General features: G+C 42.8%; 1 protein-coding gene across 2 annotated transcripts in view; it reads left to right on the top strand.

Moving 5' to 3' along the window:
• pde4a (phosphodiesterase 4A, cAMP-specific) overlaps positions 1-17773 on the top strand; it is a 48158-nt gene extending 30385 nt beyond the window's left edge. Inside the window, exons 1-15 of one of the 2 annotated variants that reach the window (XM_044180608.1) lie at positions 796-1764; positions 3481-3666; positions 4096-4132; positions 4271-4341; positions 5123-5172; positions 6335-6447; positions 11539-11632; positions 11754-11917; positions 12698-12796; positions 12898-13062; positions 13257-13356; positions 14231-14385; positions 14546-14668; positions 16410-16592; positions 16793-17773. In XM_044180608.1, coding sequence (XP_044036543.1) covers positions 1571-1764; positions 3481-3666; positions 4096-4132; positions 4271-4341; positions 5123-5172; positions 6335-6447; positions 11539-11632; positions 11754-11917; positions 12698-12796; positions 12898-13062; positions 13257-13356; positions 14231-14385; positions 14546-14668; positions 16410-16592; positions 16793-17296 — 2238 coding nt within the window. In that variant the 5' untranslated portion in view covers positions 796-1570 and the 3' untranslated portion in view covers positions 17297-17773. Of the gene's footprint in view, positions 1-795; positions 1765-3480; positions 3667-4095; positions 4133-4270; positions 4342-5122; positions 5173-6334; positions 6448-11538; positions 11633-11753; positions 11918-12697; positions 12797-12897; positions 13063-13256; positions 13357-14230; positions 14386-14545; positions 14669-16409; positions 16593-16792 lie in introns of those variants that run through there. The other variant, XM_044180607.1, reaches the window with a different exon arrangement.

Here is a 17773-nt window from a genome sequence, read left to right as displayed (position 1 = left end):
AATATTATCCTGGACTATTAGTCAGTAATGTAATACAGTAAGCTGTATTGTACTGTACTGAGAAATTTTTAAGTAATACTTTCATACAAGTAACTGCTCATCACTTCTTTCGTTATCGCTTCAAAGGAAATTGCCAAACAACAGTGTTGGTTCTAAATGTCATTTTGGTAACTCTGGGGATAATGAGGTAGTTACAGTGCTATTAATCAATACCTCCTGTTATGAAAGTAATAAATAAGAACTGTGCTGCCAGCAAACCTGATACCAGCGGTTCAATAGCTCAGACATAGTTTTTATTAACACTGCTGTCAAATATTTCTGCATTTTAACATGCAATGTGTTAAAAAAAAAAGCAGCCATGTACTGTTTGAGAAACCATATAAGTGTAAAAAAAAAAAAAAAAATCCCGCTTGAGGCTGACTAACATTGCTATCTCCGATGTCATCACTGGATTAGCTGTGGTTGACCTAACACACCTTGTTTGAAAGCTATTTCATGGTCTAATTGTTGCTCATGGAGAATATTAAGGTAGCACTGTGTCTGCTCACATCTAAAGGCCAAGGAAAGTGCTGCTGGTGAGCAAGGCTGTTGATGTCAAAATACAAAATGTTTTGGGCGCAAACCTTGCACACTCTTTAGTAGAACATGTAAACATTTACACAGGGGTATGAGTCAACCCGTTCTCCCCTGACTTTTTTTCTCTCTTTTCTCCTCCTCTTTCTGGGTTGCTTTCTATCTTCTCTTCAAATCATTACACAGGCTCTGTGTGTTGATTCTAGTGCCTGTTGTCTGTTACTCTTACTGATCAGCCTTCCTGTTGCTACAGAGGAACTGTGTGCAGTGAGATAAGGATAGTGAGAGCACATGCTTGCATCAGGGAGGCAGGGGGAGGAGAGTAACAGATACAACTGAAGGGCGAATGGCTGGCTAATCAGGAAATTAACAGAGATCATCACAGGTCCCTCGGTTGTTTTTGCAACCTGGGTGTCTCGAGGGTTGTGATCGTGAGACATCAGCCACAGCAACCTGGAGAGCAGCTGGGGACAGAGGTCTAGTTTGGGCCAGTCCGTCCCAGCAGGAGCAGCAGAGGGGCTCAAATAGAGCTGAGGTGGTGAAATATCAGAAGAACTCTCCTCTGGGAAGCTGTCAGTGCTGAGGAACAGACAAACCTGCACAGGCAAGGATTAAGGAAACCTGCATAAATCCAGGGAACAAACTGAGGATGTGGTAAGGGGAGAACTGGAGTTTAAGCACCCAGGGCCTGAGGATCACAGCGCAGGATATGCATGTTGATGCACTTTGACTCCTCCAGCATGAGACGGGAGAGCAGGACTAAAGGGAGGATCAGGCCTTGTCATTAGATCTTGCTCTGGATTGAGGACAGTTTGCGCCACGTACGGCAGGTACTGTGGTTTTTTCTGCCTGAGACGTGAGTCGACGCACTAAAACGTCGATGAGGGGGACTGCGTGGGAGGGAGAGAGCCAAAGAGAGCGAGACAGCCAGTTGTAAGTGGAGGCTGGGGGAGTTTTCTTTAACTTGTCGGCTCCACCAGGGCCCGAGCTGGCAGCGATGAGTCAGAGGAAGCTGACACGACAGCTAAGGTTGTGGGAGAGTCCTGAGGGTCCACCTCCTGCACCCTCTCTCACTTCACCTGTGTCACCGGTCGATCAGTCTCGCGGACATGGAAGCTCTGCTCTATTTCGACGTATGAAACTGAACCGCAGTATTCAGGAACGCAGACGCTCTTCTCACTGTATTTGCAGGTACAGTGCTGCATCCAAGCCACTGAGCTATAATTTGACCCAGTCCTCACTAACATATCTCTTTTCTATTAAAAAATAAGCTTTAGTCTTTTGTGATTGTTCTGCATCAGCTCAGGTGAGGTGTGAGCATTATAAACGTGTGTGCAAATGTTTATAATGCGACTCTCTAAAGAAGATTTCAGAGTAAATTATTCCATGCACACACTCTAATAACCTTAGTCAGATGGATTAGATTTTGGGAAGTGCTGAATTCAGAATGCTGAAGTCTCATAATTACTCTCAATGTCTGCAGAAAAAAATAAAACCAGGGATTAGCGCGTGCAGCTTGCAGAGGGTCCCCCTGGCAGACATTTTTGATGTGTTTTTCATTACTGTGGAAACTTGTTTAATGATAATTTGATCTGTAGCCATATTCACAAAGCCTTCTGGGGAGTGGAGTGGCTCCTAATTGGCCAATTTAGAAGTAAATTCTAAAAATATCACACTTCACACTTAATTTTAGAAGTCAAACTGAAAACTGTGTGTTGACAGTAAAAGTTTGAAAAGTTTAGGAGACGTGGGGAGGTGTTGAATGCTGCAGCTACACTGCGACCTGTTTCCGTATCTGCCCTCGTCATCCCAACATTTGACTGCAACTTGAAAGTGACAATTATAGATTCATATTATTACATATGGAAGTCTTTGCTTGTAGCTGTTTAAGTGTATAACAAACCTAATGACAATTCAAGCAGTTACTATTCACAAATACTGTGAGATAAATTGGTATCTGTCTGTCTATAATTTTTTTATATGATGCCAAACTCTAAAACCCTATTCAATCAATACTGACTGACATTTCTTAGCTGCAAGATCGAATCTTCTTTGATCTCAGAAAAAGTTGGTCTGAGGAGTTTTGTCGAGGGCTGCTGGAGAATAAAGGCTTCATGACTGCATGTGTTTGTGAAAAAGAGACAAGTGTTACCTTAGAAGCGCGTTGCACTGTCCCCTTTGGCTAAGATCGTCTTTGAATGGATCTGGCAGATTAGATTCAGCCTTGTGTTTTGGGTTTAATGATAATCAGCGCTGTGCTGGCCTGATGCTGTGTGGACAGATGCTGTGTTTCATTCCCAAACTAAAATGAGAAGACAGACATTTAAATGACTGTAAAGGTCAATAACAATGTTGCTTCATCACTGCCACAATATTTTTAGGTTGGATGTTATATATCTAGTATCCACTGTGTCTCTTTTTCTTTTGTTGCTGATGTTTCTTGATGATAAGTATAAGCTGTTTTAATATGTGTGAGTGGTCTTTACACTGGTCTTACTACTGTTAGGATTTCGTCATAAAATCTCAATCACTCATGTCTTCAGACAGACAGCTTTTGCCCAGAGAGAATGATGTGGCTCATTTTGCTCACTTAAACATGACTTGCTCTAAAATATGACTTGTCAGTAAAGTGTAATTCTCAGGGCAGCTCGTTGGCAGTCTGCCAATCCAACGCTACCACAGAGTCACAGCTTTGGTTTCATGCTGTAGCTTCTGTCACATCTCTCTTTCTTGAGCTTCCTCTCTAAGAAACTAGAACCACTAAAGGAGGATGGACTCCATCGCTTGTGTTTGGGTGTTTAGGCTTATCTGGCCACTACTGGTTGTCACTGTGAGATAAGAGAAGCAGCACTGAGACAAACACCTAAATTAAATGTAACAGACTCCCTGTCCTCTCTAAACCTTCAGCTTCGATTCTGAGAATGGTCCCTCTCCAGGCCGCAGTCCCATGGATTCGCAGGCGAGTCCTGGGTTGGTGCTCCACCCTTCCTTCCCCCAGAGCCAACGCAGGGAGTCCTTCCTGTACCGCTCAGACTCAGACTACGACACGTCCCCCAAAACCATGTCACGCAACTCCTCCATCAACAGTGAGGGGTAAGCGTGAAGCACATCATCCTGGATCCATCATGCAGCAGACGGAATTGAAATATGTTTTTTAAATCTCAGTGTCCACACACACACACACACACACACCACAGTAACTGCACATTATCCCAATCAACACAGCAATGATTATGATTGTAATTATGCAATCATTATGCTAATGAAATCATGATGAATCCTCTTAACATTAACTGTTGTGCTCTGTTTTCTGGCTTGTCTTTCCGTAAGTCTAAACCACCCAAAACCATCCATTAGTGTATTTCAGGACTATTTTTCTGTTTAGATCCACATAGGCCTTTTGTAAACATCCAGCTCACAGATACAGCCTCTCATATAAACACTAATATTGAGCGGCTCAGCTGCCCAAAGCACTCACATTCATCTCATTCTCCGCTTTTTGTTTCCATTTTTGTCCTGTAGGCACACCGAAGACATGATCGTCACTCCTTTCGCTCAGGTATGTTTTCCTTCTGCATCTTGTCTGACATGTTTAATTGCTGTAAATGACTAGAAGAGGTGACTAATTAGAGCAGTGAACTTGTCCTCCCCCTCCCTCCTTCTTCTTTCCCTCCTACGCTGTCCATCCATCCCCCAGGTGTTGGCCAGCCTACGAACCGTAAGAAGCAACTTCACCATCCTCGCCAATGTCACAACTCCCACTAACAAGTCAGTATTATGCTGTCAAACACCCCTTCTCCCCACTTACACTCGTCACGACTGCCTACTTAGTTTGCAGTGTGTGTTTTCTAATGTCTCCTTCCCCTTGCTCCCATGGGAAACACTTTTGCCGTCATGATTAACCAGTTGATGATTATCAGACTATGCTCAAGGAAAATATGATATGCATTATTTGGCATCTCTCCAACTGGCTGGCTGAGGACAGAGAACATCATGCTTTAGATGTATGTCCCTGACTCTATGCCCAGACGATGGAGACAGTCAATAACACTAAAATTATTCTCCTTTGTAATGCAGTACACAGAAGTAGCTCGAGTTGGCAGGCTTTTAGCTCCACATCAATATACAGTAATATATATATCAGTGCACCACAGAATTATCAGCATCTATAATTATGCAGTGTTGTGCCCTGAAAATACCTCCCTCTCTACACAATTATGAAACCATGAAGGCTATTTGAAAGGAGAGCAGAGCTCATGTTTTGTCTTTGACTATTTTTGGATACTTAAATATTTGAAGTGAAACAAGGGATTTTTTATGCACTTTAAAACATTTACACATTGCAGTGTTATTCAATATTCAAAGACATTTTAATATAGACCTGCACTCCTCCCTTCTCTTTTTATGGGCATATAAATGAATAACATACATGAAAATATTTATATCCCCTCTGTGAGCCAAGCCTTTTGTTGCTGAAATTCTGTTGAACCCCAGCAGGGGGCGGCAGCATGTGGATCTCCCTCTGATGTAATGATGTGTTTGTCCACAGGAGGTCACCAGTGACAAGCCAACCCACTGTACCCCAAGCTACACTCTCTGGTATGTTGTCAGCTAACAGTCCCACAGTCCCCTCACACGGCTTTAAGGACACACTAAGGCTCCCACACTTCCCAAATGCATCATCAGTAATGAAAATGACTGGAGGACAGCCATGTGGCTATTAATAAGGAACTGTACTGCATGCATTGTATGAGACTGGATAGATCTTAAATAACTCAACATATAATGCTAAAGCTACAAAAGATATGTGTGTTAAGAAATAACAAAGCTGATGCTGAGAGTTAAATCTCTTTTCATACATCAAGGACATTTTCACTCTACAAAACCTTTTACCTTCACTGCACTGAAAATGAGAGAAAATGTTGTGTAACCTACTGTTTTGTTGGACAGACCACAAACTGTTTTAACTTGTAGAGTTTTATGCAACTGTAGAATGCCTGACATGAACATTTTTATTTAGATTTAACCAAACACTTAATATAAGCACAATCAGTACTTTTCTGACCATACACATTACATTTCTAATTAAAGAGTTTGACCAATAGAGATATATTTTTTGTTACTCAGCTGATAATAATTTCAAATTTAGCCCTGTTTTAATTTGTTTATACATTCAGTGTGCAGAACACTCGCACATCTTTCTTGTCTAGGTGCTGATAGCACCCAAAAATCGTGCAATGATTCTTCTTCTAAATGTAATAAAGTAAAAACATTTTTTTGGCGATTCTTTAGGAAGCAGAAATTAGTGTGTTTATGAAGATTTCTGATATAAAAAAATCAGAAAACATTTTTGTATTAGAATTCATGAATAACTTATACTTACATAAAATATATACAGTGGTGTGAAAAAGTGTTTGCCCCCTTCCTGATTTTTTTTTTTTTTGCAAGTTTGTCACACTTAAATGTTTCAGATAATCAATTCTGTGTTTACTTGTGTTATCTTTGACTAATATTTAAATTTGTTTGATGATCTGAAACATTCAAGTGTGACAAACAAAAAAAAAAAAGAAAGCAAACACTTTTTCACACCACTGTCTATATATATAAAACAATGTGACAAAAACTAACTTTGATTCAGTTGTTAGTTGTCTAGTGTTATTTCATATATTGAATATTGAACTTGTCAATCAATTTAGAGTGGTAGCATATCACTTTATTTTTTTATTCTGTTGGTGTGTGTGTGTGTGTCTGTCCTTTCCAGAGGAGACGTACCAGCAGATGGCTCGGGAGACTCTGGAGGAACTGGACTGGTGTCTGGACCAGCTGGAGACCATTCAGACGCACCGCTCAGTCAGTGAGATGGCCTCCAACAAGGTGCACACCTGTCCACACACAAACATGTAAAACTCAGTATGGTGCCAAACTTCTTGATGAACAACTGGGTATTTCACGAGAACGCTTCGTCATTTCATGAGAACTCCACTCCGCAAATATAAACAATGCAGCTCCACCAAGGTAAATTATTAAAGTGAGTTCACCCAATCGTGAACAATCGTGCTGCTTTTTCTATTGTATTGCATCAATTTGCATAGAGTTGTTTAGAAGTAGTACTTCTTGAAAATATTTGTTTCCTGGGTTTATTTGCAAACCTGTGGTAGTAATTGTATTGATGCATAATTGATATGGGCTGTACCACATGTGGTCAACCATCTCTGGGTTTTTATGGCATTTGTTAGACTGAACTGACATCCATGATTATGTCTAGTTGAGCATTTGTTTTTAAAACTGCAAGAGATGCAGGTGTGCTTTTTGCAGTACTAGATCTACATGCATATATATGTGCACATGGGCAGGCTTCTTAAGTATGCATGCATTTGTATTTGTGGGGACAAGGGGACAGAGAGAGAGGAAGAGAGAAGGGAGGGAGGGTGACGGTCTGTGGGTATGGAGGACATAAGAGGGAGGGGGAACGGGCCCTGATGCTGATGTCTCTGCTGTAACCTTGGTTGCTATCGAACAGCAGCAGGGTCTGCCCTTCCCTTTTAGTCATTGGCTTGCCACTCTGACCACAAGCCATGTGGTTTGGGCAACAACCAATGAAATAGAGGCAATGCTCCTTAATAGTGTTCTGTCTTAAAGAGACAGCATCGTGTACCTTGTTTGTTTTATTCTAGAAATTCTTCCCATGTTGAACTTCACTATTAATTAATGGCAAGGTTCTTCATGTTTATAATCAATCAGGCTTATGATGATGGAACTGAGGGAGAGATAACAGGAGAGTGCTTAAAGGACATAATTTATGTGTGTGTGTGTGTGTGTGTGTGTGTGTGTGTGTGTGTACATTTATGTGTGTGCACATACAAATAGCAGAGAGAAGTCTCCTGGGGTAGTCAGAGTATGTTGCTGCCTTTTAGCAGCCGCAACTAAGCTACAGAAATCCTCCGCATTGTGCCAACACGGAGGTACACATGAATATTCCCACTCAGTCTCTCACTCTTACTCACACCCTCACTCACACACATATTTTCGACAGACGTACATGCTGTCTTGTCGCACATGCGCAATCAGACTGCGAGCAAAAGCAAGCACAGACACACACACACACACACACACATGCATGCATGCGCCTGCAGCCACACTGCCTGATTAGCTTGCGAGAGCTGTCTACAGCATCCAGGGAAATGGCGCAAGAGGCAGAGCATTGGAGGAGGAACGGCAGCCTAAAGCGGCAGGACTAGACCTCTGGCATTTTGGCCAGCTGAGGCATGGATTGACTTGGAGCAGGGGACTGGGCTACGGAGCTATCAGGAGCCAGCCTGACTGACTGTGGATTGACTGTGTGTTGCTGGGATCGGTGTGAAACAGCACAGGCGGGCAGATGCACCGGTAGAACTGGGCCGGGCCTCTGGATCCGTATCGTGGGGGAGGGGCAGTCGACGCAGGGAGAGGAAGCCTGTTTTTCCAGACCACAGCTCTGGTGTGATTTTTCAGCCTGACCGTCTGCTACAGGCCTGCCTGCATCCCTCTCTGTCTCTTTCTCTCTCTCCCTCTCTCATCCACTCCATCCTTGTTTTTCTCTTGCTATTATCATCTGTTTCTCCCTTCTTCTTTCCCTGATGTTCCTGCTGTCATCCAAGCTCCCTTTACCTCCATCATTCGATACTATGGTCATCTTTCTGTCCTGCCATCACCATCACTCCATCCCTCTCACCTCCATCATCTAAATTTTTATTACTGTTTGTCAAGCAGCTCAGCTCTCTCAACATAATTTTTTCGTTTACATCCTCTCACATCACCACTCACCTCCTCCATTGGCTCCTCTCTGTGCCCTTCAGACGGTCCCTCGCTCCCTCTCCCTCTCTGTTTCATTTCATCTTCCCTCTTTCAAGCTTCCATCCACATCTACCCTGCAGTGACTGTACATTTGGGTCAGTCTGCTCAGCAAATGGGATGAGATGTAGTCTCCACAGCAGCCGGATCCAGGGGGCCCCTGGTCTGCCCATCAGGGGGAGCCTCAACTTCGGACCACATTGAGGCTGGAGCCTGACTCTGGACTGACTGGGTGGCCTGCTTTGGGGTGCTGCATGTAGGCAAGGACGGTCTGCACCAGCAGCCCCTACCCACACCCCCTTCCCCCGTTCCTTCGCCCCCTCTCGGGGGAGCCGTCACTCTGGAGTGTCCAGGCTTGACTGGCTGTGGCCTCTCCCCGCACACCCTGACGACGCCCTCATGCCACTGGGGCACCCGCAGTGCCCCCACCCCACTCCACTACCGCACCTCCTGCCTGTGCCATCGGCCCAAACCCCCTGTCACCCTCAACATGGGTGTGGTGGAGGCCATTGACCCAGCACCATCTCCCTGCCCCTCGCCTGTACCAGGGGGCTACAGGCTGCCCCGCTCCTCCAGCTACAGCCCCCTGCAGGGGAGGGCAGGGGCAGAGCTGGACCTCGGTGCAGCTGCTGGAGGGGTTCTGGATGGGGGTGGGACGGCGGCAGAGCGCAGGACACCCTTAGTGGACCTGTTCTGTGAGACCTGCTCCAGGCCCTGGCTCATCGGCTGGTGGGACCAGGTAGGGCTCAGAGAGCTTACACAGGGCAAGAAGGCCTGGCAGTGGCCATCTTGGACAGATGCTGTGGACTCTTCAAGTGTTACAGCTACATTTATGCATGCATTAACAACTCATCTATTTGCTTACTCCATGTTTTTATGTGCCTTTTTTTAATCCAACAGTAATAGTGTCAGTTTGTGAATTGTATGTGTTTATAAGGGAGAATCTAACAAGGGACTATTTCATTATACACTGAATTTATGTGGTGAAGGTGGGTTTTGTGGGTCTCACAGTGGCATCGTGAGAAAGTGTAAGGCAGAATATTGGTGAGTGTGTTCCTGTACATAATTTATACATGAATCCACTGAAGAGGAAAAGTGATAAAGGCCCAGAGTTTATTAACTCTGCTCAGTGTTTCTACATTGCAGCAGCACTGCAAACAAATAGACAATATCACTCTCATTCTTCATCCTTCTATACTTGGTCTACATTTCTGTCCTTTGGGAATATACCAAGCTGCTTAAAATCTAAGAAATAGCTTTGGGACTTTGTGATAAGTAGTCTAGCCGTCTTTACTGCAGGTACATTGCAGTGTCACATAATGTCTGTTTCCATCCTCCACACCTGCATCCCACATCCCTCTGTTCCTCTCTCCTGCTACCCTGAGGCTGGCCTCAATACAGACCAAAGGAAGCCAAGCATATTGTCAGTGAAGAACAATGCTTATTGTCTCAGGACTGAGTAGATATTTCTTTCTGTTCCTTTTATCCTCGGGTGTGCCAACATGCTACAGCCATAAAAATGTATGAAGTTACACTGTGTGAGTTTGCTTTGATATGTCAGGTATGCATTAGATGTGGCATCCTGTCACTGTTACCAAAACAAATTCTGGCTTTTGTCTTCACTGTTTTCTTGAATGACATTGAGCACATTTGGACATATGAGTTGCTTCTCTGCTGATATGTTTACAGTCTAAATAAATCAAATGTACAGGTTATAGTTCAGACGAGGGTCACATTTAACACGTGTGTTATTAATGTATGTTATTCACGGTCATAGACAGTTAGAAAAAATAAAGCCCTCCTGGGTCCCTCACATATGCAGGTGTATAAGTGTGTGTGTGTTTGTGGTCATGTCTGTGCAACGTTTGCATGTTTGCTTCATTAGTCAGTGTCAGAGGAAGAGTGTTGTTTGTCCTGGCACTCGGACTGGCACTGTGGAAGTGTTGGTTGGCAGCTATGACTCAGCGTTACAGCATTAGGGAAGGAAAGAACAAGAGAAAGCGAGAGAGAAAGCGAGAAAGAGAGAAGGAGGTTTGGGCTGAGCCTGCTGCTTAAGTGTGCCACTGGGCTTGACTTGCTTTCCTGGCTCCTTATGACTGATTCTGCCTGACTGCTTCTACGATTTTCTGTCAGAGTACCTATTTGCTTGGCCTATCATGTAATGAGCGCCAGGCTGGATGGGATGAGTGAAAAAAGAGAGATAACTGAGAAGAAAAGAGTGAAAGATGGTGGGAATGCATGAAGTGTGTGAAATGGCAGGAAGGCAAAGTGGAGCCTGTGACAGAGGAGGATTTTGGGGCTCAAGGGCAGTAGCGGAGAATGTTGTTTACCTCAAGAGGGAGGGAGGAGCAGATACAGAGATGCAGAGAGGAAGACAGCAGAGGAGGTGAGGGTTGACCTTGGTAAAGGTCAGAGACACCTGCCTACTCCCTCAGATTGTCACCCAAGCAGCCACCGCTCTCACATCAAGCTGAAGGACTGACTGTGAGGAGGCAGTTGCCACGGCAACCACACTGGTTGCCATGGAGATTGTTATGTGTGAAAGATCAGTCAGTAGGACACAGACTGAGGGGTCTTGTCCGAATTGCATTGTACCTTCACATGATTTGTGTGACAGGTACAAGCCTCCAAACACCACCTTTATCTATAAAAATTAAAAATTACATAAAAGCTGCGAGAACGTTCAGGGACGGTGTTTTCTGTCTTCAGGGATAATGTATTCACGTAATCACATTTGTGCCTGTACTGCAAGGACCTGCAGACTAGTTGTTCATGATTGCCACTGTAGATGTATGGAGAAAAATATGTATTAACAAGCCACATTACTGCAGCATATAACTACATGGCAATCAAAATGCAAGCACACTGAATTGGGGTATTGAACAGTATGTTCTCAAAAAGAGGAGGCATGATTCATAATTGATTTTCTCACCCTGTAGTGAATGAAGCCAGATTGAGGGTGATAATTTATTTTCTCATCTTTGACTCATAGGAATGCTGTTGTTATGTATCAGTACAAATGAAATCTCAAGTACAATGTTAATCATTCTGAAGGTTTAACAATCTGCATGTCTCTACATTTTTGGATGTGTCAGTAACCCACTCACTTTCTGTTTCTGTCTCTCCTCCCCTTAGTTCAAGAGGATGTTGAACAGGGAGCTGTCCCATTTGTCAGAGATGAGTCGCTCAGGGAACCAGGTGTCAGAATACATCTCCACTACCTTTCTAGGTAAAGCAAACCTGCCATCCATTTGTGACCAACCACCATAGCAAGTCCCAAGCTTTGACCCTAAGTCAAGCACAACCCATAAGTCTCCATCCTAGCTGACCTCAGACTCTTGCACCCCCAGATAAGCAGAACGAGGTGGAGATCCCATCCCCGACTTTGAGGGAGAGGGAGAAGCCCATGTGTCACATTAGCGGTGTGAGGAAGCTCACGCACAGTTCCAGCCTTTCCAACTCCACCATGCCTCGTTTCGGCGTGAAGACTGAACATGAGGATGCGTTAGCTAGGGTAAAAACATCTTATGTTGTCTTACTGTGTTTTTATTGTGTTCCTGTTCATGTTTTTATGCTGCCTTGCTGCAAAATATATCTTGTGATATATCTTGTGTGACAATAAAGAACTGAACTAAATGGATGGAAAAGCAATCCATCAGAAGCAAGTTATTGCATAGACACACATAAACCAACACAGGAGATAACAAAGAACACAAAAGATCACCCAAAAAAAAGCCCCAGACAGGTTACATGTATTTCCTCTCACTCTTCTCTACATACTCTGCCTCTTTATGTAAATATAATTGTGTTAAGCACAATTTCTGTACACATTTCCATAGCTTTCTTGACCATCTGAATACCCGATAATGTGAACAGTTAAAGGGAAAATGCACCCCAAGACACTGTTATCATACAGTACATGAAATGATATCACAACTGCAAAGGAGATTAAAAGCAGAAAACCTTTCCACAACTTAAAACATCACATGTAAACATCTTTTTGGCTCTGAGTCACAGCAAGTGCTTTTTTCTTTCTGATTGTGGAAAAATGTTTTGTATTAGAGCAGAAACCAATTTCTCCACTGGCAAGAACAACAATACAACACAATGTCATGTAGCTATAAAATATGTTGCATGTTGCAAGTTTGATGCAACCACTAATCTAATCTAAAGAATCCAATCTAAAGAGCACTCAACTGTAGTATCATGCACCATTGTGGGTGGAATTAACATGGGTAACAAACTGCTAGGTTGTTGTACCGATGTGTGTTAATGTTGTCTGTTGTGCCTTCAGGAGCTGAACGACTTGAACAAGTGGGGCCTTAATATCTTTCGCGTGGCAGAGTTCTCTAATAACCGACCCCTCAGCTGCACAATGTTTGCCATCTTCCAGGTGAGAGACAGAGACTGAGCTTTAACTAGCAATATAGTATATCATGTAGCATGACTTACAGTATCTGTGACCATGACCCCTGTGGACTGTCTCTGCTGCAGGAAAGAGATCTACTGAAGACCTTTCGGATACCTGTGGATACATTTGTCACCTATGTGATGACCCTGGAGGACCACTACCATGCCAATGTGGCCTACCACAACAGCCTCCACGCTGCAGATGTCACTCAGTCTACTCATGTACTGCTATCCACACCTGCTCTAGATGTAAATACCTCTACTGGTCCACCAATGACAAAGACACAGCATTACTACAAATACTAAATACAAATCTAATTTCACATGCACAGACTTTCACAAATAACAGGCCCTCTAAAAAGAATACTCAAAGGCAAATTGTAAACTGCAGTTTAACTGATTATTTTCCTCTTTCATTCATCCTCAATCATTTTCTCTGACAGGCTGTGTTCACTGATCTAGAGATACTAGCTGCGTTATTTGCTGCTGCCATCCACGATGTGGACCATCCAGGAGTGTCCAACCAATTCCTCATAAACACCAGTGAGTCGACATGAGATTAAAAGACACACAAACATATGAATTATAAAAAATAATAGAATGGGGAAAAACAGAGGACATCATGATGGGCAAGGACAAACAAAAAGCTGCTTTTGCTGGAAAATACAAATGGTTCAGGAATGACAACACCTGATATGTGTATATGACCAAGACTAGTAAGCCTCAACCAGTATAATAAAGATCCACTATGTAAGAATTAGATGAGGCCACATATCTGGGTCAGCTATTTTGATAATACTTGGCATTTCTTTCTACCCAGTAAAGGTTTGTCTTTAATGTTGCTTTTAAACTTATTTTAAATATTTATCATATCAGTTTTTATGTAAATTGTGACGGTTTTATGTTCATGTTTATAATAAAATGTATTAATCATGCTGCAAAGCACTGGAAAATGCATTTTAGGAGACAATATTGCACAAACCATTAACAACTGAGATATATGTAGTGATTCGTATATTTGAAATGAAAGAATTAGTGTGAATTGAAGTATTGACATTTAGAGACACTAAATATGGTCTCTGTGGTTATTTTAAGTATAATTGGATTTTCTTATAGTTTCTTATGTATATGATACACTCAGGTTAGTTGAAATTATCCTTCATGTTTGTCTTTGGTACTGCTGTCATCCTCAGTTTGAGTGAAAAGCACAGTTTTTGTTTGTTGTTATATGTTTTTAGTACATCTGTTTAGTCTGTAAATTGTGTGGTTTTAGTTGTTCTAAATGGAGAGATGTTTCTCTAAAGTAGTTGTACATTTTGAAACAGTGCCACCAAAGTCTGATTTTAACACTAATGGTGATGCTGATTCAATTACTGTATGTGTTTTTGACTCGTGTGCCGTATGGTGCATCCCTCAGACTCAGAGCTAGCCCTGATGTATAATGATGAGTCTGTGTTGGAGAACCATCACCTAGCTGTGGGCTTCAAGCTGCTTCACGAGGACAACTGTGACATCTTCCAGAACCTTAGCAAGAGGCAGAGACAGAGCCTGAGGAAACTTGTTATTGATATGGTGAGTGCTGCGCACACTCACTCATATTGTATCACGAAGATAACTACCTTCCTCACTTCTCTTCATCCGCTCCTTAGCTCTCCCTCATCTCCTACCATCTTTCCATTCTCCATCGTTCAATTTTTTTTCATTAATGCATTCATGTCAATTTCCTTCCCAGGTTTTGGCAACAGATATGTCTAAACACATGAGTTTGCTGGCAGACCTCAAGACTATGGTGGAAACCAAGAAAGTGACAAGTTCAGGAGTACTGCTGCTCGACCATTACACTGATCGGATACAGGTGAGATGTCATCTTCCATCTAATTTACAAGTAACTTCAATTGACAATTTAGCCATTTAGCAGATGTTCTGATTCTGTTACAAATGAACTGAACATTATCGAAGAATTGATAGGACGTATTTAATTAATTCAGAGTGCAAAAAAATCAAAAAGTGGTGGGGTTTGAGAGGAAGGCTAAGCAGGATGTAAACATTGCTTTGGCTAGAATTGAAGTAGAGGTTACAGGGCAGGGCGCTGCACAGAACACCAACTCAGGTGAAGGCTGATTTATACTCCAGCGTCAAAGTGTTGCACCTCTGCGGGACGATGGGAGTACGTGGGAGATATGGCCTTGTCATGCCTACAAGTAGTTTCTTCTTTTTAAGCATGTTTCAGTAGCTTAGGGATTATAAGCAGAAGAGCTGAAGGAGAGTAATTATACACACATCACGTAGGTGCTAGGCCATCAGAAAACAGTGTCAATGAAAAAAGGTAACGCCTGCACACTTAGACCTGACGAAGAGCCAAGTAGGATCAAAACGTTGTCATTATTAAACTTTTGTGGCATGGAATAAATGTGCAGGCATTAACTTTTTTCATTGATTATAAGAGGTAGAACCATAAGATGCAAAAAGACTCCTGCTGAGTCTGATCAACTCACTGATCCACATCTGTAGGATCTCGTTATCCAGGACTATGCTAAGTATTTGATGGATTATTTTGTCAAAGAAGACAGAGAGATCTTGTGGGGGGCAAGGTTTTGCAGAAAGGAAGAGCTGATCAGTATTATCTAAATTGAGTTTGATGGACAGAAATGTATTTGACCTGATTTGACCTGAGTGTCAAAGATTTGAATCAGAGGTATAATTAAGTGTCACCCACAAAAGCAAGAATCTGAGCTTTCATTAAGAGGGCCATGGAAAGGAAAGAAGATAAACATGCAAGTGCTTTCCCAGAGATCCAGGTGTCTGCAATAGTGCCAAGGAGGAGGAGGTTGTTGTTGTCTGAAGTGAGGTCAGGAGACTCAGAAACGGAGAGGAGTGCAGTGTTGGTTCAGTATGCCAGTACCAAAAAGTGCTTCTATGACAATTCTACGATTCAAGAGAGTTTTGGAAAGGAATTAAAGAAATGTCTGTAGTCACAAGTCTGTAGTTGTTGACATTAGATGGGTGAAGAGTTCTTCTTGAGCACTGGAGAAACTACAGTAGGTGCTAAAAAAGCACACAGCCAAATGTCACAATGAATTGATGATTGACATTAAAAGAGGGAGTGGAGGGGATGGGGTTAATAGTGCAGGTGGTTGCTTAAACATAAAAGGAGAGAAAGAAGTTAAGCCAGACTCAATACGGTAATGAGTGGTGGAGGAAGCTTTTTAAATATGATATACATACTTACCAAAGTAGTTGACAAAATCATGAGCAGAAATGGAAAAGGGAGGAACAGGTGTCGAGGTGTTGGGAAAACAAGTAAAAAGTTAAGAAAGTTTCCTAGTTTTAGGACTGGATTTAGGAGTTGTACTAGCAATTAATAGAAGAGAAAGAAAGAGAGAATAAGTAGTAAGTATAAGTAAAAGAGGTCATCAAACTGGATTTGCACCACCTCTTTTCAGCTGCTAAAAGATTTGTTCGTTTAAAACACAAATCGTCAGATGACCAGAGGGACAGGGGAGGTTAAAGGCAGATGATCCCCATGCGTATTCAGTGTTTATAACTTTGCATACACACAAATATAGTGTGTGACATGTGACTGTGTGCTTGTGCAGGTGTTGAGAAACATGGTGCACTGTGCTGACCTGAGCAATCCTACAAAACCGCTGGCTGTGTATCGACAATGGACAGAGAGAATCATGGAGGAGTTCTTCAGGCAGGGAGATAAGGAGAGAGAGCGAGGGATGGAGATCAGTCCCATGTGTGATAAACACACAGCATCTGTGGAGAAGAGCCAGGTAAAAGATCAGTTCTGAAATACACAACTGGATAACTGTTAATGCTGTATGTGGGGTGATAACTGCTGTGCAGAGATTGATCTGTCATCTCATCACAGCAGTCATCCTTGTACATTTTTAATGCTGATTTGTAAGGAGTGAAATGACACCACTGTGCTAATTTATATGATGTCAGTATTACTCTTTTTTACTGGATGCAGGTGGGCTTTATTGACTACATTGTCCACCCGCTGTGGGAGACGTGGGGGGACCTTGTGCATCCTGATGCCCAGGACATCTTGGACACTCTGGAGGACAACAGGGACTGGTACCAGAGCACTATCCCACAAAGCCCTTCGCCACCTCCTTTGGGCCAGGATAAGGATCTAAACACATGTATGGACAAGTTTCAGTTTGAGCTCACCCTCGAAGACAGCTCTCAGAGAGAACCGGGAGATGAGGGTGACAACCTTACGCCGAACCACGTGGCACAGGACTACAGTCAGGGGGAGGAGGAGGAGGGCAAAAAAGAGGAAGAGGAAGACATAATGGCAGAGGAGGAAAATGAGGACATAATAGAAGAGGAAGACGAGGTGGCAATGGAGGAGGAGGTGGAGGAGGAGCTGAAAGCTCAGTTGGAGGTGAGATCTGAAAAAGAGAGACTTTCTGACACAAGTCCTGTAGAGGAAGAGGAATATTCTTCTTCACATGCTGAAGATACATGAGTTCTGCTTCTGTATCTCCCTCCTCACTTGCACACATTTTCTTGTTCATCCTTTCAATGGCCAAAATCAAGAACAAATAAGACTGCAATGACAATACAGACCTTTAAATATATTTTTCAAAAAGGGAATAAATTAAAATCGCTTAAAGAGAAGGTAATTACACAGCAACTGTAGATTTGGAGTGGTGACAAGTCCTTGATTTCACAATGAACTTTAGACTAAGAGGAATTTAGGTGAGCATTAACAATGGTCAACTGAAGACAGCGTAGCACTCTGGGACTGGAATGCACACACATAAACACACATAAAGTGACATACACAAGCACATAGTAGGAGTAAGTCGTGTAGAATACATCAATGCAATGTGTGTACACTCATGCATCAGTCATACAGTATAATTGGAGCCCAAATGTACCCCTTTCTTGCAAATGCACAGGCAAACCAACACACACACACACACACACACACACACACACA

The sequence above is a fragment of the Siniperca chuatsi genome, linkage group LG21, assembly GCF_020085105.1.
Source record: "Siniperca chuatsi isolate FFG_IHB_CAS linkage group LG21, ASM2008510v1, whole genome shotgun sequence".
Classification (NCBI taxonomy): Eukaryota; Metazoa; Chordata; class Actinopteri; order Centrarchiformes; family Sinipercidae; genus Siniperca; species Siniperca chuatsi.
The sequence above is the reverse complement of the archived record's forward strand: the minus strand, read 5'-3'. Positions and strand labels throughout refer to the sequence as shown.